Here is a 23,879-nt window from a genome sequence, read left to right as displayed (position 1 = left end):
TTTAACCATATCAATATTTTAATGGATTACTTGGTGCAATAAATAACACAATAAGATTATAAAAGCATCAGTCACAGGAAAAAACTAAAGTTACAGTAGTTTTGTGCAAATGCGATTCAATTAATCATCCTCAAAAACATTTTGGCACTTTAAGTTCACTTCACCAAATTCCTTATTTCAGCTTATTGGATTCCACATCGGAAATCCTTTTTTGAGGCAATATATTAATCAATTGTATTAATATAGTTACGTTGCAGATGGAATAACTTGGTTGTAGAGGTGAAAAGAGTCTTTAGTTTACCACCATGTTCATGCTATAAACTACCTCCAACTTAAATCAATACTTTCCCCAAACATATAAATGTAGTTGTCATAAGATTGTATGGGGGAAAAACTATGGGCTATCAGCTTCTGATTAGGATTGGCAGACTAACCACTACTGAACCATCAGTAGTGTTTGACAGGGTGTAACCCACTGTTACAGGTGTGGAAACCTGGGCCCAGATTTACAAAACATTCTTATGCAAAAACTTAAGAACCTTCTTAAGAAAAAAATTATAAGTTCATAAGATAGTTCACAAGTGCAATTCTTCAACAATATGTTAAGATTTTATAATTTTCTTACAAACTTAACTATCTTCTTAAAATGATTGTCACTAGGCAAACTGTTTTAGCTAGCTATAGTATCTAACTAGCAATGACAATCATGTTAGCATATTTCATACTGAGATGACTGTTCCAAAACATGTTTTGGGGTTTCAAATAATCAATACTGAAACTTTCAGATGAAGTTTGAGTGAATTAAATATGTTCAATTGATTTAATTAGCTTATTATCTCACTGCCCTGAGTTTAAGACAAGGGTTTAGATATCTTGGAATTAAGAAAATGTCCAAGAACAAACTATATTTTCAAAAATCTAATTTCTTCTTATATTTTTACTTAAAGATAAACATGAAATAACACAAGAACATGTCCAAGAAGCTTTTTGAGGAATACCAACTGAACTTTCGTCTGTAGTCTATAGTTAAGGACTACCAACTGAACTTTCGTCTGTAGTCTATAGTTAAGGAATACCAACTGAACTTTTGTCTGTAGTCTATAGTTAAGGAATACCAACTGAACTTTCGTCTGTAGTCTATAGTTAAGGAATAAATGTCAGGAAGAAGAAATATCTTCTTCAGAAGGTTGTGTGAATCTGGGCCCTGACCTATAACCTTCCTATAGACCTATATACCTGAGTTATTACTCCCACTGAAACTTGTGATTCCTTTGAACACCTAAAGACTGTTGAAGTCAGGGTACTGTATAGGTAGGTTACTGTAGGCATGTGAAAGATCACTTTGACTACAGGTGAGATACTTACTCCATTACAAAACATAAAAATACAATGAATTCAAATATCAGTTTTCATCAAAGTGCATAAATTCCAAATGTTGGCTCTCTGGAACCTTGGAGCCAATCTTCAGAACATTTAATTTTGTTTAGAACATACTCATCACATTTCCCTCATAAAAAAACTATGAACACTAAACTTAGTTTTTGTCCTATAACTTCAGCTACAAGCCGCTAGCCTCCACATACAGCATGAATACAACATAGCCAGAGGGTTGAGTAAGAAGAGTTTACATCAGAAGCATAGATTTAGCTCTGAGTTACAGGGGAGAACCTCTAGAGGGCTTTTTCTCTGGGGCCCACTGAGCAATAAGGTGGGTCACCTAACCAATCAGCTGACCAATACCCTAAATAGGACAGGGTAGGCTGCTCTACTTTAACCACTAAGTTAACCACTAGGACAGGGTAGGCTGCTCTACTTTAACCACTAAGTTAACCACTAGGACAGGGTAGGCTGCTCTACTTTAACCACTAAGTTAACCACTAGGACAGGGTAGGCTGCTCTACTTTAACCACTAAGTTAACCACTAGGACAGGGTAGGCTGCTCTACTTTAACCACTAAGTTAACCACTAGGACAGGGTAGGCTGCTCTACTTTAACCACTAAGTTAACCACTAGGACAGGGTAGGCTGCTCTACTTTAACCACTAAGTTAACCACTAGGACAGGGTAGGCTGCTCTACTTTAACCACTAAGTTAACCACTAGGACAGGGTAGGCTGCTCTACTTTAACCACTAAGTTAACCACTAGGACAGGGTAGGCTGCTCTACTTTAACCACTAACTCATCATCCTCCTTTTTGACAACAGCTTTGAAACCAGAACCACGAGGACCCCGGTTTCCATTCAGAATCATTGTGGCTTAGTATCATTTATTTACCAGTTGAAACGGTGTGAGCCCTCGAGTGACCTCCCCTTCCCCCGGGGCTTACTGCCCCCTTTGGCTGAGTAACACATTGCTTAAAGAACAATTCCATTGATTCAGTCCTTTCACCAACACTGTTTAAGATAGCTGGTCCCAGATCTGTTTGTCATCATCTCTACTCCTTGTCATGCCAAACCGGCAAGGCGTGGCATGATGGCACAAATAGACTGGTACCCAGGCTGTTTCAGGACGGTTCCTTTCACCAAATACCGTTTCAGGACGGTTCCTCAGCCTCCAGCCCCGTCATGTATAGTAGCAGTAGAATGTAGACTAGAGGGGGCTGGAGCTCTGAACAGGATTATTTCTTAGCCGTATAGTAACGGGCCAAGGCACTGCTGGACCAGAGAAACATCACGTCTCACAACATTTCTCTGTTTTGCTTATTTATTCAATTGTGTGAGAAAAAGATTGACTCTTAGCTTTTTCTCTGTTCAATTCACAGCATTACAAAAATACTCTAGTGGTGTCTGAGGTACTTCAATTCTCACCAGTTTTGTAAAATAAATGTGATAATTTTCTCTTGGTTATACCAGTTTGGTGAAAGGCAATAGTATCAGAATATATCATAGATATATATATATATATATTAAAAGGACATCCTAACACATGCAGATAGTGTGGCATCTTATGTGCTACTAAGTTAATATCACAAACATGTTCAATAATAACCCCCTAGAACCCTTTAAGGACTGATAGCTACACCGTAGACCAATCAGTGTCTGTTTCCAAACACCGCCCATTAAGACCTGTAGTTATGGCATCTTCAGTCTTATTCTGTAGGATATCAATCACCCTCAGTTATGGCTCTGTGTCTCTGACTCAACTAAGACAGGTCTCTGTGGTATTGCGAATGAAAACCATTTTTGCTCTAAGCAGACAAGAGGACTTGTCAGAAGAGACTCCAGTCATACTGAGACAGACACAGAGCGTTAGTCTCCAGTGCTGTGGATTAGGTCAGCATGGTACTAAACGTTAAGCAAATCTCAACTCACTCCAATGTTGAGACTGAGAACACGGTCCTTATTTAATCAGCTAGTCCTTAAAATAGTTCTGTGAAGGTAGTTAGAATACATATTAAAACAGAGTACAATTGCACTTGATAAAGTTAAGGAGAGGGAGGGATTGTAAGCTAAGAGAATGAATAGTAACATGGGTCAGGAGGATTGTGATGTAGTCTGTCTTCCTTTCTAGACTGATTGACTGGGTGTGTATCTGACTGGAACAAGCCTGGACCCTGAAGAAACTAACTTACTGGCTAGGGATCATTCTCTATTCAGACAGTAACACGTCTAGCAGAGGACTGGGTCATTCTCTATTCAGACAGTAACACGTCTAACATGGGAGGCACTGTGAATGGACAGGCTTGGTATAGATGGACTGTATGATGACAGGCTTGGTATAGATGGACTGGTGAGCGGAGCTAAATTAGCAGACCGTAACTGTTCTCCTGGTGAGTGGAGCTAAATTAGCAGACCGTAACTGTTCTCCAGGTGAGTAGAACTAAATTAGCAGACCGTAACTGTTCTCCTGGTGAGTAGAACTAAATTAGCAGACCGTAACTGTTCTCCTGATGAGTGAAGCTAAATTAGCAGACCGTAACTGTTCTCCTGGTGAGTGGAGCTAAATTAGCAGACCGTAACTGTTCTCCAGGTGAGTGGAGCCAAATTAGCAGACCGTAACTGTTCTCCAGGTGAGTGGAGCCAAATTAGCAGGCCGTAACTGTTCTCCAGGTGAGTAGAACTAAATTAGCAGACCGTAACTGTTCTCCAGGTGAGTGGAGCTAAATTAGCAGACCGTAACTGTTCTCCTGGTGAGTGGAGCTAAATTAGCAGACCGTAACTGTTCTCCAGGTGGGTGGAGCTAAATTAGCAGACCGTAACTGTTCTCCTGATGAGTGGAGCTAAATTAGCAGACCATAACTGTTCTCCAGGTGAGTAGAACTAAATTAGCAGACCATAACTGTTCTCCAGGTGAGTGGAGCTAAATTAGCAGACCGTAACTGTTCTCCTGGTGAGTGGAGCTAAATTAGCAGACCGTAACTGTTCTCCTGGTGAGTGGAGCTAAATTAGCAGACCGTAACTGTTCTCCAGGTGAGTGGAGCCAAATTAGCAGACCGTAACTGTTCTCCTGGTGAGTGGAGCTAAATTAGCAGACCGTAACTGTTCTCCAGGTGGGTGGAGCTAAATTAGCAGACCGTAACTGTTCTCCTGATGAGTGGAGCTAAATTAGCAGACCGTAACTGTTCTCCAGGTGAGTAGAACTAAATTAGCAGACCGTAACTGTTCTCCAGGTGAGTAGAACTAAATTAGCAGACTGTAACTGTTCTCCTGGTGAGTAGAACTAAATTAGCAGACCGTAACTGTTCTCCTGGTGAGTAGAACTAAATTAGCAGACCGTAACTGTTCTCCTGGTGAGTAGAACTAAATTAGCAGACCGTTAACTGTTCTGTCAACTGATATTGTCAAATATTCTGTTATTTTCTAAGTTGAAATTCCATCTATCTAACAGGTAGTGGACACATCTTATATTCCATCTACCTAACAGGTAGTGGACACATCTTATATTCCATCTACCTAACAGGTAGTGGACGCATTTGAAATCCCATCTATCTAACAGGTAGTGGACACAGGTTAAGTCCCATCTCCAGGAACATCGCAACAGGTAGTCCTGAGAGAACATGTAAGCTACCTCCAACACCCATCTATCGAACAGGTAGTGGACACAGCTTAAGTCCCATCTCCAGGAACATCACGACAGGTAGTCCTGAGAGAACATGTAAGCTACTTCCAACACCCATCTATCTAACAGGTAGTGGACACAGCTTAAGTCCCACATCAAGGAACTGCATGTGGTCAACAACACTAACTCTGACCCCTGACCCTACCCATCCCTGTAATACACCATTACTAAGACCCTGACCTCTGACCCTACCCATCCCTGTAATACACCACTACTAACTCATTCCTCAGCCCTTATCTGGCCAACACCAGTCCTACCCTCCCCATCCCTCAAACACCCTCAACCCAAACCCTCCTAATCCAGAACAAAGTGGCCTAAGCCAGCCCAAACCCTCCTAACCCAAAGTGGCCTAAACCAGCCCAAACCCTCCTAACCAAAACTGGCCTAAACCAGCCCAAACTGGCCTAAACTAGACTAATTGATTTCAGACCATCCCCATTCCAAACAGTATCCCACCCACAGCATGTTAGGTGGTCGTGTGAAAGGAGAGGAGTAATGTTATTGTTGATGTTTGATCACCATGACATTATGTTACTGAGGACCACGTTGCTATGCTGACTAGAGCTGGGTGACGGTCTAACTAGTATTTACAACAGGAGACAGTTTCTATCACCACACCAGGGATTGACAGCTACAGGCTGTCTATTCAAAGTTCACAGCTCTGCGTCCACTTCCTCTCACCAAGTCTGACACTGATACAAGCTATTAGCACAGTAGAGCCAGTGAGAACAGCTACACAGCATGATACTGAAAGCAGCTAACTAACAGGTGGGCTGTGCATCGTATGACAGGTCAGGAAAGGAGACGAGAAAGGAGTGTTTTAATAATGCCAACAGCCAGGCTACAAATAGAACCAATTCTACTGGCCTATTAGAAACCTACCTAGGATGATACTGACTGACAATGTAAAGTTGAACCTCTTATCTGGACAGAAAGTTTGTGCTCTCACCATAATAATGTCTTGATTCAGTTATGTTTATCACCCCTATATGTATGGTGACAGTATGTATGGTATAGTGGAGGTGACAGGATGTATGGTATAGTGGAGGTGACAGGATGTATGGTATAGTGGAGGTGACAGGATGTATGGTATAGTGGAGGTGACAGGATGTATGGTATAGTGGAGGTGACAGGATGTATGGTATAGTGGAGGTGACAGGATGTATGGTATAGTGAAGGTGACAGGATGTATGGTATAGTGGAGGTGACAGGATGTATGGTATAGTGGAGGTGACAGGATGTATGGTATAGTGGAGGTGACAGGATGTATGGTATAGTGGAGGTGACAGGATGTATGGTATAGTGGAGGTGACAGGATGTATGGTATAGTGGAGGTGACAGGATGTATGGTATAGTGGAGGTGACAGAATGTATGGTATAGTTTCCCCCTTTGTTTCCCTTTGAGATGTGCTGAGGAGGACAAACAGTAAAAGGACGAGACAGACGACCTCTAACCCCAACCTTGGGGGTCACTAAGGGTCAAACAGGTCCTGGTGCTGCTGCTGCTCCAGCTGATTGTTGAAGAGGTCGATCTCTCGGTTGGCCTCCTCAACATACTCCGCTATGAACTGGTCCATTTCTGCAGGGGCTTGATGTAAGGACAGCTACACCACCTACTACTCGTGAACAACATACCATTCAGTGGAATAGGGCTGTGTTGTCAGGTGTTGTATTAGACGTCAGGGTTTTACAATGGTTGTGTTGAGGACAGACAGTAGCGATAAAAGGATACGTGGATGGAAGTTGTTCTTCTCTCCAAAGAAACTGACGTACTGTTGTCCGTTGTAGAAGAAGCCTGGAGGCAGAGGGTCCAGATGTCTCTTCACCTGAACACAGAAACAGGCAGGTTGACAGACAGGTACACAGACGGACAGGCGGGTCAAGAGAGAGGGAAAATGATGTTAGAGGAACACTCACATGGATGGTCCTGATTTCCTGAGGAGAGAGGCTGGTGTGGGTCTTCTTCCCCTTCCTCACCTCCTTCTGAAAACAAGACCACAGATACCAAGATGAGTATATTACCTCTGATGTTTAGGTGACAATACGATCAACCTCTGCAACTTGTCTACAGCACAGTAGATGGTCAGTTAGATGGTCAGTTAGATGAGCTGTGAGTTCCAGTAGTTGGTCAGTTAGATGGCCAGTTAGATGGCCAGTTAGATGGCCAGTTAGATGGTCAGTTAGATGATCAGTTAGATGGTCAGTTAGATGGCCAGTTAGATGGCCAGTTAGATGGTCAGTTAGATGGTCAGTTAGATGGTCAGTTAGTTGGTCAGTTAGATGGTCAGTTAGATGGCCAGTTAGATGGTCAGTTAGATGGTCAGTTAGATGGCCAGTTAGATGAGCTGTGAGTTCCAGTAGTTGGTCAGTTAGATGAGCTGTGAGTTTCAGTAGTTGGTCAGTTAGATGATCAGTTAGATGGCCAGTTAGATGGTCAGTTGGATGGCCAGTTAGATGGCCAGATAGATGGTCAGTTAGATGGCCAGTTAGATGGTCAGTTAGATGGCCAGTTAGATGAGCTGTGAGTTCCAGTAGTTGGTCAGTTAGATGAGCTGTGAGTTCCAGTAGTTGGTCAGTTAGATGGTCAGTTAGATGGTCAGTTAGATGGCCAGTTAGATGAGCTGTGAGTTCCAGTAGTTGGTCAGTCAGTCTTGTACCTGTTTTACACAGATCCTAAGCCAGTCCTTCAGGGCCTCCTGTGTCAATCCCACTCCATGGAAAAGCAGGAAGCATCCAGAGGGCTCCTGGTCTCCCTGGTGGCTGTCGCCCAAGGGCTGCTGAGTGATACGGAGGTTCCCACTCACAGTGTTGTAGCTCACTTCCATCATCCTCTCAGAGTCTGGAGAAGAACATGGAGATATCTCAGCATCTCACTGACCTGTCTGATGGTCCTAATGACTGGTCTGATGGACCTACCACTGTGGCAGCTACATATACCAAACAGCATGCTGAGGATGAGGAGGGGTTCAGTGCTACAACATCCATCCATCTATCCATGATCCAACTCCAGAATGACTCAAACAACATGGAACATTCAATAGAAGACACGAATAAACAAAATCAATACAACTAGTTTAATTCAATGGACAGTAACTTAAAATTCGGAACACGCCAAGGACCACCAGCTCCAGAATCATTCAACTTCCACAAACATCTGCTCTCTCTTCATTCTGCACTCTCATCATTCTGCACCCTCTTCATTCTGCACTCTCATCATTCTGCACCCTCTTCATTCTGCACCCTCTTCATTCTGCACCCTCTTCATTCTGCACCCTCTTCATTCTGCACCCTCTTCATTCTGCACCCTCTTCATTCTGCACCCTCTTCATTCTGCACCCTCTTCATTCTGCACCCTCTTCATTCTGCACCCTCTTCATTCTGCACCCTCTTCATTCTGCACCCTCTTCATTCTGCACCCTCTTCATTCTGCACCCTCTTCATTCTGCACCCTCTTCATTCTGCACTCTCTTCATTCTGCACTCTCTCCTCATTCAACAACGTCACATAAACGTCTGTATGAATAAAGTGAGGAGAAACTACTCAACCAAACTAAACCAGTGGAGAGTGAAGGAGCTCAGTTTCCTACCATCAGCTGGTGCTGCCTGCCTTGAGGACAAACCTTTATCTAATAATACTCACAACTGGGAATGCAAGTACAGGTTAAATGTTGGCATTTAGTATTAGAACACAAGGCAGAAGACATCTCATCTCAAATAATACTTGTATGATTATTGATAAGTAGTACAAGTAAACATTTCTACTGAATCATCACCATCATTGTATAGAGTGATGTTGTGTATATTGTCAGTGAGGGAGAATAACAGATAAACCCTACCAGAAAAGAGGATCTTCCCCGAGACGTTGTAGACGTTTCCTCTGAAAGGGTTTGGTCTCAGAGCTGACTTGAAGGCTAGGGGGCAGAGAGAGACTGGTAGGATATTCAACTGTATAACATACCCTACTGTTTAATATACATGGTTAAGCATTGTACTGTACACTATATAGATCCTCGAAAAGTTATACATCTGCACCATTGAGAGCATCTTGACTGGCTGCATCACCGCCTGGTATGGCAACTGCTTTGGCATCTGACCGTAAGGCGCTTCAGAGGGTAGTGCGTACAGCCCAGTACATCACCATGCCAATCTCCCTGCCATCCAAGACCTCTATACCAGGCGGTGTAAAAATTGTCAAAGACCACCCAAGTCATAGACTGTTCTCTCTACTACCGCACAGCAAGTGGTACCAGAGCGCCAAGTCTTGGACCAAAAGGCTCCTTAACAGCTTCTAGCTTCTGCCTAAATAAAGGTGAAATAAACATCTCCCCCGATACTGCTGAACAGTTAATGGCTACTCTGACTGCTAACATTGACCCCTTTTTTAATTGAATGACATTCTTGCACTGGCTCTATGCGCCCTCACACACACACACTACATACGCTCACACACACACACACACTACATACGCTCACACACACACACTACATACGCTCACACACACACACTACATACGCACTGGCTCTATGCGCCCTCACACACACACACTACATACGCACTGGCTCTATGCGCCCTCACACACACACACTACATACGCACTGGCTCTATGCGCCCTCACACACACACACTACATACGCACTGGCTCTATGCGCCCTCACACACACACACTACATACACACTGGCTCTATGCGCCCTCACACACACACACTACATACGCACTGGCTCTATGCGCCCTTCACACACACACACTACATACGCTCACACACACTACATACGCTCACACACACTACATACGCTCACACACACTACATACGCTCACGCACACACACTACATACGCTCACGCTCACACACTACATACGCTCACACACACTACATACGCTCACACACACACACTACATACGCTCACACACACACACAAAGTTCACACACTACATACACTCACACACAGACACACACTACGTACGCTCACGCACACACTACATACGCTCACACACACACACTACATACGCACACACACTACATACGCTCACACACACACACTACATACGCTCACGCACACACTACATACGCTCACACACACACACACTACATACGCTCACACACACACACTACATACGTTCACACACTACATACACTCACACACACACACACACTACATACGCTCACACACACACACTACATACGCTCACACACACACACTACATACGCTCACACACTAACATATTGTTATTGACTGGTACATCTAGTCTATGGTCTCAGTATTGTTATTGACTGGTACATCTAGTCTATGGTCTCAGTATTGTTATTGACTGGTACATCTAGTCTATGGTCTCAGTATTGTTATTGACTGGTACATCTAGTCTATGGTCTCAGTATTGTTATTGACTGGTACATCTAGTCTATGGTCTCAGTATTGTTATTGACTGGTACATCTAGTCTATGGTCTCAGTATTGTTATTGACTGGTACATCTAGTCTATGGTCTCAGTATTGTTATTGACTGGTACATCTAGTCTATGGTCTCAGTATTGTTATTGACTGGTACATCTAGTCTATGGTCTCATTAGAAGAGAAAGGTCTTCATGTGTTCCACTTGATTGACTGATGTAATTATTAGGGGGTTCTTACCTTTACAGTGTTTCAGAAACAGAGGTCTCTCCAGAGGAAGGTTGAACATCACATACTGGTGGCCCAAAGACAGGGACCCACAGCCACTGACAAACCGGCCTTTACACCTGAAATACACACAGACATCAAACCTTGTGACGGCATTCATGCACGCTTGATAGAGTAGATAGCCTGTGTTTTCTAAGCTGCTGTTAGAAACAGTTCTAATGAGGCATAGTGACCACTGAGGTGTCATAAGGTGTCTGGACCGGTCCAGAGGTTGGTAGTGTCTGCTACAGTAGGAGGAACCAGGCTGGTAGTGTCTGTTACAGTAGGAGGAACCAGGCTGGTAGTGGTCTGTTACAGTAGGAGGAACCATGCTGGTTGTGGTCTGTTACAGTAGGAGGAACCAGGCTGGTAGTGGTCTGTTACAGTAGGAGGAACCAGGCTGGTAGTGTCTGCTACAGTAGGAGGAACCAGGCTGGTAGTGGTCTGTTACAGTAGGAGGAACCAGGCTGGTAGTGGTCTGTTACAGTAGGAGGAACCAGGCTGGTAGTGGTCTGCTACAGTAGGAGGAACCAGGCTGGTAGTGGTCTGTTACAGTAGGAGGAACCAGGCTGGTAGTGGTCTGTTACAGTAGGAGGAACCAGGCTGGTAGTGGTCTGTTACAGTAGGAGGAACCAGGCTGGTAGTGGTCTGTTACAGTAGGAGGAACCAGGCTGGTAGTGGTCTGTTACAGTAGGAGGAACCAGGCTGGTAGTGGTCTGTTACAGTAGGAGGAACCAGGCTGGTAGTGGTCTGTTACAGTAGGAGGAACCAGGCTGGTAGTGGTCTGTTACAGTAGGAGGAACCAGGCTGGTAGTTGTCTGTTACAGTAGGAGGAACCAGGCTGGTAGTGGTCTGTTACAGTAGGATGAACCAGGCTGGTAGTGGTCTGTTACAGTAGGAGGAACCAGGCTGGTAGTGTCTGCTACAGTAGGAGGAACCAGGCTGGTAGTGGTCTGTTACAGTAGGAGGAACCAGGCTGGTAGTGGTCTGTTACAGTAGGAGGAACCAGGCTGGTAGTGGTCTGTTACAGTAGGAGGAACCAGGCTGGTAGTGGTCTGTTACAGTAGGAGGAACCAGGCTGGTAGTGGTCTGTTACAGTAGGAGGAACCAGGCTGGTAGTGGTCTGTTACAGTAGGAGGAACCAGGCTGGTAGTGGTCTGTTACAGTAGGAGGAACCAGGCTGGTAGTGGTCTGTTACAGTAGGAGGAACCAGGCTGGTAGTGGTCTGTTACAGTAGGAGGAACCAGGCTGGTAGTGGTCTGTTACAGTAGGAGGAACCAGGCTGGTAGTGGTCTGTTACAGTAGGAGGAACCAGGCTGGTAGTGGTCTGTTACAGTAGGAGGAACCAGGCTGGTAGTGGTCTGTTACAGTAGGAGGAACCAGGCTGGTAGTGGTCTGTTACAGTAGGAGGAACCAGGCTGGTAGTGGTCTGTTACAGTAGGAGGAACCAGGCTGGTAGTGGTCTGCTACAGTAGGAGGAACCAGGCTGGTAGTGGTCTGTTACAGTAGGAGGAACCAGGCTGGTAGTGGTCTGTTACAGTAGGAGGAACCAGGCTGGTAGTGGTCTGTTACAGTAGGAGGAACCAGGCTGTTAGTGGTCTGTTACAGTAGGAGGAACCAGGCTGGTAGTGGTCTGTTACAGTAGGAGGAACCAGGCTGGTAGTGGTCTGTTACAGTAGGAGGAACCAGGCTGGTAGTGGTCTGTTTACAGTAGGAGGAACATGCTTTGTAAGTAGGAAAACATGCAAAATCGGCAGTGTACCAAATACTTGTTCTCCCCACTGTATCTCCCTCTAACTTTAAGCACCAGCTGTCAGAGCAGCTTACCGATCACTGTACCTGTACACAGCCCATCTGTAAATAGCACACCCAACTACCTCATCCCCATATTGTTATTTATTTATATTCTTTTGCACCCCATTATCTCTACTTGCACATCATCATCTGCACATCTATCATTCCAGTGTTAATGCTAAATTGTAATTATTTCACCTCTATGGTCTATTTATTGCCTTACCTCCCTAATCTTACTACATTTGCACACACTGTACATAGATTATTCTATTGTGTTATTGAGTGTACGTTTGTTTATTCCATGTGTTACTCTGTTGTTGTTTTTGTCACACTGCTTTGCTTTATCTGAGAACTTGTTCTCAACTGGCCTAAATAAAGGTGAAATAAATCCAATAAATCAATAAAGAAGGCCCATCTCCCTGATAGCTCAGTTTGGCTGTGTGGCCAGCTCTAGGAAGAGTCTTGGTGGCTCCACAGTGTTCTTGGGGACCTTCACTGCTGCAGACATTTTTTGGTACCTTTCCTCAGATCTGTGCCATGAAACAATCCTGTCTCGGAGCTCTACGGAGAATTCATGACCTCATGGTTTATGCTCTGACATGCACTGTCAACTGTGGGACCTTATATATACAGGTGTGTGCCATTCCATATCATGTCCCATCAATTGAATTTAGCACAGGTGGTCTCCATCAAGTTGTAGACATCTCAAGGATGATCAGTACCTCCCGAGTGGCGCAGCGGTCTAAGGTTTGGCCGCCCGGGATGTCCTTGTCCCATCGTACGCTAGCGACCCCTGTGGCGGGCAGGCGCATGCATGCTGACTTCGGTCGCCAGCTGTACAGTGGTTTTTCCCCGACACATTGGCTTCCGGGTTAAGCAAGCAGTGTGTCTAGAAGAAGTGCGACTTAGCAGGGTCGTGATTTGGAGGACGCATGGCTCTCGACCTTCGCCTCTCCCGAGTCCGCAGGCGAGTTGCAGTGATGGGACAAGACTATAACTAATAATTGGATAACATGAAATTGGGGAGAAAAAGGGGTAACCCCCCCTAAAAAACAAGGATGATCAAATCAAATCAAATTTGATTTGTCACATACACATGGTTAGCAGATGTTAATGCGAGTGTAGCGAAATGCTTGTGCTTCTAGTTCCGACAATGCAGTAATCCCGAACAAGTAATCTAACTAACAATTCCAAAAAACTACTGTCTTATACACAGTAAGGGGATAAAGAATATGTACATAAGGATATATGAATGAGTGATGGTACAGAGCAGCATAGGCAAGATACAGTAGATGATATCGAGTACAGTATAACATATGAGATGAGTATGTAAACAAAGTGGCATAGTTAAAGTGGCTAGTGATACATGTATTACATAAGGATGCAGTCGATGATATAGAGTACAGTATATACGTATGCATATGAGATTAATAATGTAGGGTAAGTAACATTATATAAGGTAGCATTGTTTAAAGTGGCTAGTGATATATTTACATCATTTCCCATCAATTCCCATTATTAAAGTGGCTGGAGTTGAGTCAGTGTCATTGACAGTGTGTTGGCAGCAGCCACTCAATGTTAGTGGTGGCTGTTTAACAGTCTGATGGCCTTGAGATAGAAGCTGTTTTTCAGTCTCTCGGTCCCAGCTTTGATGCACCTGTACTGACCTCGCCTTCTGGATGACAGCGGGGTGAACAGGCAGTGGCTCGGGTGGTTGATGTCCTTGATGATCTTTATGGCCTTCCTGTAGCATCGAGTGGTGTAGGTGTCCTGGAGGGCAGGTAGTTTGCCCCCGGTGATGCGTTGTGCAGACCTCACTACCCTCTGGAGAGCCTTACGGTTGAGGGCGGTGCAGTTGCCGTACCAGGCGTTGATACAGCCCGCCAGGATGCTCTCGATTGTGCATCTGTAGAAGTTTGTGAGTGCTTTTGGTGACAAGCCGAATTTCTTCAGCCTCCTGAGGTTGAAGAGGCGCTGCTGCGCCTTCTTCACGATGCTGTCTGTGTGAGTGGACCAATTCAGTTTGTCTGTGATGTGTATGCCGAGGAACTTAAAACTTGCTACCCTCTCCACTACTGTTCCATCGATGTGGATAGGGGGGTGTTCCCTCTGCTGTTTCCTGAAGTCCACAATCATCTCCTTAGTTTTCTTGACGTTGAGTGTGAGGTTATTTTCCTGACACCACACTCCGAGGGCCCTCACCTCCTCCCTGTAGGCCGTCTCGTCGTTGTTGGTAATCAAGCCTACCACTGTTGTGTCGTCCGCAAACTTGATGATAGAGTTGGAGGCGTGCGCGGCCACGCAGTCGTGGGTGAACAGGGAGTACAGGAGAGGGCTCAGAACGCACCCATGTGGGGCCCCAGTGTTGAGGATCAGCGGGGAGGAGATGTTGTTGCCTACCCTCACCACCTGGGGGCGGCCCGTCAGGAAGTCCAGTACCCAGTTGCACAGGGCGGGGTCGAGACCCAGGGTCTCGAGCTTGATGACGAGCTTGGAGGGTACTATGGTGTTGAATGCCGAGCTGTAGTCGATGAACAGCATTCTCACATAGGTATTCCTCTTGTCCAGATGGGTTAGGGCAGTGTGCAGTGTGGTTGAGATTGCATCGTCTGTGGACCTATTTGGGCGGTAAGCAAATTGGAGTGGGTCTAGTGTGTCAGGTAGGGTGGAGGTGATATGGTCCTTGACTAGTCTCTCAAAGCACTTCATGATGACGGATGTGAGTGCTACGGGGCGGTAGTCGTTTAGCTCAGTTACCTTAGCTTTCTTGGGAACAGGAACAATGGTGGCCCTCTTGAAGCATGTGGGAACAGCAGACTGGTATAGGGATTGATTGAATATGTCTGTAAACACACCGGCCAGCTGGTCTGCGCATGCTCTGAGGGCGCGGCTGGGGATGCCATCTGGGCCTGCAGCCTTGCGAGGGTTAACACGTTTAAATGTCTTACTCACCTCGGCTGCAGTGAAGGAGAGACCGCATGTTTTCGTTGCAGGCCGTGTCAGTGGCACAGTATTATCAAATCATGTCCAATCAATTGTATTTACAGGTCGACTCCAATCAAGTCATAGAAGCATCTCAAGGATGACCAATGGAAACAGGATGCACCTGAGCTCAATTTCTAGCATAGCAAAGGGTCTGAATACTTATGTAAATACGTTTTAATTTAATTTTTTAAAATATATTTTTATTACATTTTGAAACACCTGTTTTCGCTTTGTCATTATGGGGTATTGTGTGTAGATAGATGAGGAAAAAATAATTGTTTACATTTTAGAATAAGGCTGTAATGTACATTTTTCAGAAAAAGTCAAGGGGTCTGAATACTTTCCAAATGCACTGTATATATTGTATTATACAGGGCACTTTTGGAAAACAGACCTAGATCACAATATGTCTATTCACCCCCCTATTTTGTTGCATTACTACCCGTAATGGATTTATATTTTTATTTAATGTAATGGACATACACAAAATAGTCCAAATTGGTGAAGTGAAATAAAAATGTATTACTTGTTTCAATAAATTCTAAAATTACAAACAATAAAAAACAGAAAAGTGGTGGGTACATATGTATTCACCCCCTTTACTATGAAGCCCCTAACTAAGATCTGGTGCAACCAATTACCTTCAGAAGACACATAATTAGTTAAATAAAGTCCACCTGTGTGCAATCTAAGTGTCAGATGACCTGTTACATGTTCTCAGTAAATATATCTATATCTATAAATATATTCAAACACACACCTATTCTGAAAGGCCCCAGAGTCTGCAACACCACTAAGCAAGGGGCACCACCAAGCAAGCGGCACCATGAAAGACCAAGGAGCTCTCCAAACAGATCAGGGACAAAGTTGTGGAGAAGTACAGATCAGTGTTGGGTTATAAAACTTTGAACATCCCACGGAGCACTCTGGGCTAGGGGGCAGTATTTTGAAGTTTGCATGACAAGTGTGCCCAAAGTAAACTGCCTGTTACTCAGGCCCAGAAGCTAGGATATGCATATGCATGTAGTATTGGATGGAAAACACTCTAAAGTTTCTAAAAAACAGTTAAAATAATGTATGTGAGTAAAACAGAACTGATATGGCAGGCAAAACCCAGAGGACAAACCATAAAATTTAAAAAAAATTCAGCCTACCACTGTTTCCAATGGCTGTCATGTTTATTATGAGGCAAAATCCTCCCAGATTGCAGTTCCTAGGTCTTCCACTAGATGCCAACAGTCTTTAGAAAGAGTTTCAGGCTTGTTTTTGGAAAAATTAGCTAGAATTTGTTGTTTTTCTAAGTGGCTCCCATTTAGGCTGTAGTGTTTTCAGGCGCGTGGATGAGAGTGTGTTCTTTGTTGTTTATCAATGGTAAGGCAATAATGATTCTCAGTCTTAAATTTGATAATTTATTTACGTATTAGGGTACCGGAGGTTTGATTATTAACATTGTTTGACTTGTTTGGAGAAGTTTATTGGTAACGTTTGGGATTCATTTTGTATGCATTTTGGAGGAGGGAAACCGGTGGATTATTGACTGAAGCTCGCCAGTTAACTGATTTTTGGGGATATAAAGAAGGACATTATCGAACAAAAGGACCATTTGTGATGTAGCTGGGACCTTTTGGAGTGCCAACAGAAGAAGACCTTCAAAGGTAAGGCATTTATTATATCGCTATTTCTGACTTTCGTGGCGCACCTGCCTGGTTGAAATATGTTTTTCATGCTTTTGTATGCGGGGCGCTGTCCTCAGATAATCGCATGGTGTGCTTTCGCCGTAAAGCCTTTTTTAAATCTGACACAATGGCACAATTAACAAGAAGTTAAGCTTTATTTTGATGTATGACACTTTTCATGAATGTTAAATATTTATATTTCTGTAATTTGAATTTCGCGCTCTGCAATTTCACCGGATGTTGGCCAGGTGGGACGCTACCGTCCCACCTGCCCGTAAGAAGTTAAATCCATTATTAAAAAATGGAAAGAATATGGCACCACAACAAACTTGCCAAGAGAGGGCCGCCCACCAAAACTGACAGAACATATAGCTGGGCTTTACGGAAGAGTGGCCAGAAAAAAAGCCATTGCTTAAAGAAAGAAATAAGCAAATGTGGGAGACTCCACAAACATATGGAAGAAGGTACTCTGGTCAGATGAGACTAAAATTGAGCTTTTTGACCAGCAAGGAAAATGCTATGTCTGGAGCAAACCCAACACCTCTAATCACCCTGAGAACACCATCCCCATGCTGTGGGAATGTTTTTCCATCGGCAGGGACAGGGAAACTGGTCAGAATTGAAGGATGATGGATGGCGCTAAATACACAGAAATTCTTCAGGGAAACTTGTTTCAGTCTTCCAGAGATTTGAGACTGGGACGGAGGTTCACCTTCCAGCAGGACAATGACCCTAAGCATACTGCTAAAGCAACACTTGAGTGGTTTAAGGGGAAACATTTAAATGTGTTGGAATGGCCTAGTCAAAGCCCAGACCTCAATCCAATTGAGAATCTGTGGTATGACTTAAAGATCGCTGTACACCAGCGGAACCCATCCAACTTGAACTTGAAGATTGGGCAGAAATCCCAGTGGCTAGATGTGCCAAGCTTATAGAGACATACCCCAAGAGACTTGCAGCTGTAATTGTTGCAAAAGGTGGCTCTACAAAGTATTGACTTGGGGGGGGTGAATAGTTATGCACGCTCAAGTTTTCTGTATTTTTGGTATTATTTCATGTTTGTTTCACATTAAAACATATTTTGCATCTTCAAAGTGGTAGGCATGTTGTGTAAATCAAATGATACAAACCCCACAACATGTTTTATTCCAGGTTGTAAGATAACAAAATAGGAAAAATGCCAAGGGGGTGAATCCTTTCACAAGCCACTGTAGATCAAATAAATATAAAACAAATAAATGGAGGGGAGATGGAGAGAAGGAGAGGAGAAATCAAGGGGAAGGAGAGAGAGGGGAAGGAGCGAGAGAAGGAGAGGAGAAATCAAGGGGAAGGAGAGAGAGGGGAAGGAGCGAGAGAAGGAGAGGAGAAATCAAGGGGAAGGAGAGAGAGGGGAAGGAGCGAGAGAGGGAGAGGAGAGGAGAGGAGAGATCAAGGGGAAGGAGAGAGAGGGGAAGGAGCGAGAGAAGGAGAGGAGAAATCAAGGGGAAGGAGAGAGAGGGGAAGGAGCGAGAGAGGGAGAGGAGAGGAGAGATCAAGGGGAAGGAGAGAGAGGGGAAGGAGCGAGAGAGGGAGAGGAGAGGAGAGATCAAGGGGAAGGAGAGAGAGGGGAAGGAGCGAGAGAAGGAGAGGAGAAATCAAGGGGAAGGAGAGAGAGGGGAAGGAGCGAGAGAGGGAGAGGAGAGGAGAGATCAAGGGGAAGGAGAGAGAGGGGAAGGAGCGAGAGAGGGAGAGGAGAGGAGAGATCAAGGGGAAGGAGAGAGAGGGGAAGGAGCGAGAGAAGGAGAGGAGAAATCAAGGGGAAGGAGAGAGAGGGGAAGGAGCGAGAGAGGGAGAGGAGAGGAGAGATCAAGGGGAAGGAGAGAGAGGGGAAGGAGCGAGAGAGGGAGAGGAGAGGAGAGGAGAGATCAAGGGGAAGGAGAGAGAGGGGAAGGAGCGAGAGAAGGAGAGGAGAAATCAAGGGGAAGGAGAGAGAGGGGAAGGAGCGAGAGAGGGAGAGGAGAGGAGAGATCAAGGGGAAGGAGAGAGAGGGGAAGGAGCGAGAGAGGGAGAGGAGAGGAGAGGAGAGATCAAGGGGAAGGAGAGAGAGGGGAAGGAGCGAGAGAAGGAGAGGAGAAATCAAGGGGAAGGAGAGAGAGGGGAAGGAGCGAGAGAGGGAGAGGAGAGGAGAGATCAAGGGGAAGGAGAGAGAGGGGAAGGAGCGAGAGAGGGAGAGGAGAGATCAAGGGGAAGGAGAGAGAGGGGAAGGAGCGAGAGAAGGAGAGGAGAAATCAAGGGGAAGGAGAGAGAGGGGGAAGGAGCGAGAGAGGGAGAGGAGAGGAGAGATCAAGGGGAAGGAGAGAGAGGGGAAGGAGCGAGAGAGGGAGAGGAGAGGAGAGGAGAGATCAAGGGGAAGGAGAGAGAGGGGAAGGAGCGAGAGAAGGAGAGGAGAAATCAAGGGGAAGGAGAGAGAGGGGAAGGAGCGAGAGAGGGAGAGGAGAAATCAAGGGGAAGGAGAGAGAGGGGAAGGAGCGAGAGAGGGAGAGGAGAGGAGAGGAGAGATCAAGGGGAAGGAGAGAGAGGGGAAGGAGAGAGAGAAGGAGAGGAGAAATCAAGGGGAAGGAGAGAGAGGGGAAGGAGCGAGAGAGGGAGAGGAGAGGAGAGGAGAGATCAAGGGGAAGGAGAGAGAGGGGAAGGAGCGAGAGAAGGAGAGGAGAAATCAAGGGAAGGAGAGAGAGGGGAAGGAGCGAGAGAGGGAGAGGAGAGGAGAGATCATCTTACCAGCCAGGGTAGAGCAGGTAGCGTGCTCTCATCATCTGCGCCTCAGAGAAGCTGCTCTCAGACAAAATCATCTTCACATCCTCATTCCTATAGAAGGGAATGATGCATTGTTACACAAGGAACCAAGAGAATTACTGAAAGATTAAGAGAGAAATTAGTTTAGACTTCATTAGGCTAATCTACCTGGTAACGGCTCCTCTCTCTGCCAGGATGAAGACAGCATTGGGATTGGCTGACCGGATCAGCTGCTGTACGGTTTGGAGGAGAGGGTTCTTCTGTTCTGCTGCCAGTCCAGTGAAGACAACCGTACTCACTATACCTTGGCTGCACTGCTCCACCAGCTTCGGGAAGACAAATCTGTAAGGTAGAATCAGATATACACTCAGAACGGTTACCTCACTTTAATATGATCAGTTATGGCACAGAGTGGTTTAGCTCAGAGAGTGGGGGCCCGCAGTCCCTGTTAGTGGGCCACGTCAGTGGCACTGTATTATCCTCAAAGCGGGCAAAGAAGGTGTTTAGTTAGTCTGATTTTCTTTTTGTAGTCCATAATTGCCTGTAGACACTGCCACATAAGTCTCGTGTCTGAGCTGTTGAATTACAACTCCACTTTGTCCCTATAATGACATTTCGCTTGTTTGATTGCTTGCGTATCGGTTATATTGGTTATAAGAAATGATAGCGGATTCATTTAGTTAAATAATAATTGGGTTGGAGTCTGCCAAATGGCAGCCATGCAGTACGGCGCCATCTTTTATACATCTTAAGGAATGAATCTGAGCCTCACGCTTATCACCTGTGGAAGGAGGGGCTTCCAGCGAGGAAGGTGGGGCTTCCACCTCACCTAGCCTAGGCCATAGGCCTATAGTTTTGATAAGGTTTGTATCACAACTAAGTAGCCAAATAACTTCTTAAAATGAAGCACATTAATCTGCTTTACAACGGAGTGTAGAGCCTAACTACATACATAAACAGCATGTGAGTTTCCAGTTTGGGGAAGATCATGTTCACCATAGAAATGCACCTTTATAATGAAAGCATTACACGCATAATGGCATTTGTGCTTATAGCCTACTGCCATGTGCTTATAGCCTACTGCCATGTGCTTTAGCCTACTGCCATGTGCTTATAGCCTACTGCCATGTGCTTATAGCCTACTCCATGTGCTTATAGCCTACTGCCATGTGCTTATAGCCTACTGCCATGTGCTTATAGCCTACTGGTGCCGATGGCTGCTTATAGCCTACTGCCATGTGCTTATAGCCTACTGCCATGTGCTTATAGCCTACTGCCCTGCCATGTGCTTATAGCCTACTGCCATGTGCTTATAGCCTACTGCCATGTGCTTATAGCCTACTGCCATGTGCTTATAGCCTACTGCCATGTGCTTATAGCCTACTGCCATGTGCTTATAGCCTACTGCCATGTGCTTATAGCCTACTGCCATGTGCTTATAGCCTACTGCCATGTGCTTATAGCCTACTGCCATGTGCTTATAGCCTACTGCCATGTGCTTATAGCCTACTACCATGTGCTTATAGCCTACTGCCATGTGCTTATAGCCTACTGCCATGTGCTTATAGCCTACTGCCATGTGCTTATAGCCTACTGCCATGTGCTTATAGCCTACTTGCCATGTGCTTATAGCCTACTGCCATGTGCTTATAGCCTACTGCCATGTGCTTATAGCCTACTGCCATGTGCTTATAGCCTACTGCCATGTGCTTATAGCCTACTGCCATGTGCTTATAGCCTACTGCCATGTGCTTATAGCCTACTAGCCATGTGCTTATAGCCTACTAGCCATGTGCTTATAGCCTACTGCCATGTGCTTATAGCCTACTACATGTGCTAGCCTATGCCATGTGCTTATAGCCTACTGCCATGTGCTTATAGCCTACTGAACATGGGCTTATAGCCTACTGCCATGTGCTTATAGCCTACTGCATGTGCTTATAGCCTACTGCCATGTGCTTAATAGCCTACTGCCATGTGCTTATAGCCTACTGCCATGTGCTTATAGCCTACTAACATGTGCTTATAGCCTACTGCCATGTGCTTATAGCCTACTAGCCATGTGCTTATAGCCTACTGCCATGTGCTTATAGCCTACTGCCATGTGCTTATAGCCTACTGCCATGTGCTTATAGCCTACTCCATGTGCTTATAGCCTACTGCCATGTGCTTATAGCCTACTGCCATGTGCTTATAGCCTACTGCCATGTGCTTATAGCCTACTGCCATGTGCGTATAGCCTACTAGCCATGTGCTTATAGCCTACTGCCATGTGCTTATAGCCTACTGCCATGTGCTTATAGCCTACTGCCATGTGCTTTATAGCCTACTGCCATGTGCTTATAGCCTACTGCCATGTGCTTATAAGCCTACTGCCATGTGCTTATAGCCTACTTGCCATGTGCTTATAGCCTACTGCCATGTGCTTATAGCCTACTGCCATGTGCTTATAGCCTACTGCCATGTGCTTATAGCCTACTGCCATGTGCTTATAGCCTACTGCCATGTGCTTATAGCCTACTGCCATGTCTTATAGCCTACTGCCATGTGCTTATAGCCCTACTGCCATGTGCTTATAGCCTACTACCTGCCATGTGCTTATAGCCCTACTGCCATGTGCTTATAGCCTACTGCCATGTGCTTATAGCCTACTGCCATGTGCTTATAGCCTACTGCCATGTGCTTATAGCCTACTGCCATGTGCTTATAGCCTACTGCCATGTGCTTATAGCCTACTGCCATGTGCTTATAGCCTACTGCCATGTGCTTATAGCCTACTGCCATGTGCTTATAGCCTACTGCCATGTGCTATAGCCTACTAGCCAGTGCTTATAGCCTACTGCCATGTGCTTATAGCCTACTGCCATGTGCTTATAGCCTACTGCCCATGTGTTATAGCCTACTGCCATGTGCTTATAGCCTACTGCCATGTGCTTATAGCCTACTTGCCATGTGCTTATAGCCTACTGCCATGTGCTTATAGCTAATGCCATTGCTATAGCCTACTACATGTGCTATAGCCTACTGCCATGTGCTTATAGCCTACTGCCATGTGCTTATAGCCACTACTACCATGTGCTTTATAGCCTACTGCCATTGTGCTTATAGCCTACTGCCATGTGCTTATAGCCTACTGCCATGTGCTTATAGCCTACTGCCATGTGCTTATAGCCTACTGCCATGTGCTTATAGCCTACTGCCATGTGCTTATAGCCTACTGCCATGTGCTTATAGCCTACTGCCATGTGCTTATAGCCTACTAGCCATGTGCTTATAGCCTACTGCCATGTGCTTATAGCCTACTACCATGTGCTTATAGCCTACTGCCATGTGCCTTATAGCCTACTGCCATGTGCTTATAGACCCCTATGCCATGTGCTTATAGCCTACTGCCATGTGCTTATAGCCTACTGCCATGTGCTTAGAGCCTACTGCCATGTGCTTATAGCCTACTGCCATGTGCTTATAGCCTACTGCCATGTTGCTTATAGCCTACTGCCATGTGCTTATAGCCTACTGCCATGTTGCTTATAGCCTACTGCCATGTGCTTATAGCCTACTGCCATGTGCTTATAGCCTACTGCCATGTGCTTATAGCCTACTGCCATGTGCTTATAGCCTACTGCCATGTGCTTATAGCCTACTGCCATGTGCTTATAGCCTACTAGCCATGTGCTTATAGCCTACTGCCATGTGCTTATAGCCTACTGCCATGTGCTTATAGCCTACTGCCATGTGCTTATAGCCTACTAGCATGTGCTTATAGCCTACTGCCATGTGCTTATAGCCTACTGCCATGTGCTTATAGCCTACTGCCATGTGCTTATAGCCTACTGCCATGTGCTTATAGCCTACTGCCATGTGCTTATAGCCTACTGCCATGTGCTTATAGCCTACTGCCATGTGCTTATAGCCTACTGCCATGTGCTTATAGCCTACTGCC

The 23,879-nt window shown here is 45.3% G+C and overlaps 1 protein-coding gene across 2 annotated transcripts in view; it reads right to left on the bottom strand.

The window, feature by feature from the left end:
• Positions 1-23,879, bottom strand: part of dnaaf9 (dynein axonemal assembly factor 9) — a 127,804-nt gene continuing 103,925 nt past the window's right edge. The window contains exons 28-36 of one of the 2 annotated variants that reach the window (XR_004202635.1): positions 20,105-20,278; positions 19,922-20,008; positions 10,683-10,789; positions 8,893-8,967; positions 7,715-7,896; positions 6,975-7,040; positions 6,790-6,883; positions 4,856-6,636; positions 1-4,819 (exon numbers count right to left, since the gene is read on the bottom strand). Coding sequence is in view for 1 of the 2 variants with exons in the window: in XM_031787621.1 (XP_031643481.1) it covers positions 6,530-6,636; positions 6,790-6,883; positions 6,975-7,040; positions 7,715-7,896; positions 8,893-8,967; positions 10,683-10,789; positions 19,922-20,008; positions 20,105-20,278 (892 nt within the window). In the remaining variant the exon portion in view is untranslated. Of the gene's footprint in view, positions 6,637-6,789; positions 6,884-6,974; positions 7,041-7,714; positions 7,897-8,892; positions 8,968-10,682; positions 10,790-19,921; positions 20,009-20,104; positions 20,279-23,879 lie in introns of both variants that reach the window. The other variant, XM_031787621.1, reaches the window with a different exon arrangement.

This window comes from Oncorhynchus kisutch, linkage group LG14 (assembly GCF_002021735.2).
Source record: "Oncorhynchus kisutch isolate 150728-3 linkage group LG14, Okis_V2, whole genome shotgun sequence".
Lineage (NCBI taxonomy): Eukaryota > Metazoa > Chordata > Actinopteri > Salmoniformes > Salmonidae > Oncorhynchus > Oncorhynchus kisutch.
Note: the sequence above shows the minus strand (reverse complement) of the source record. Positions and strands in the feature narration are given on the sequence as shown.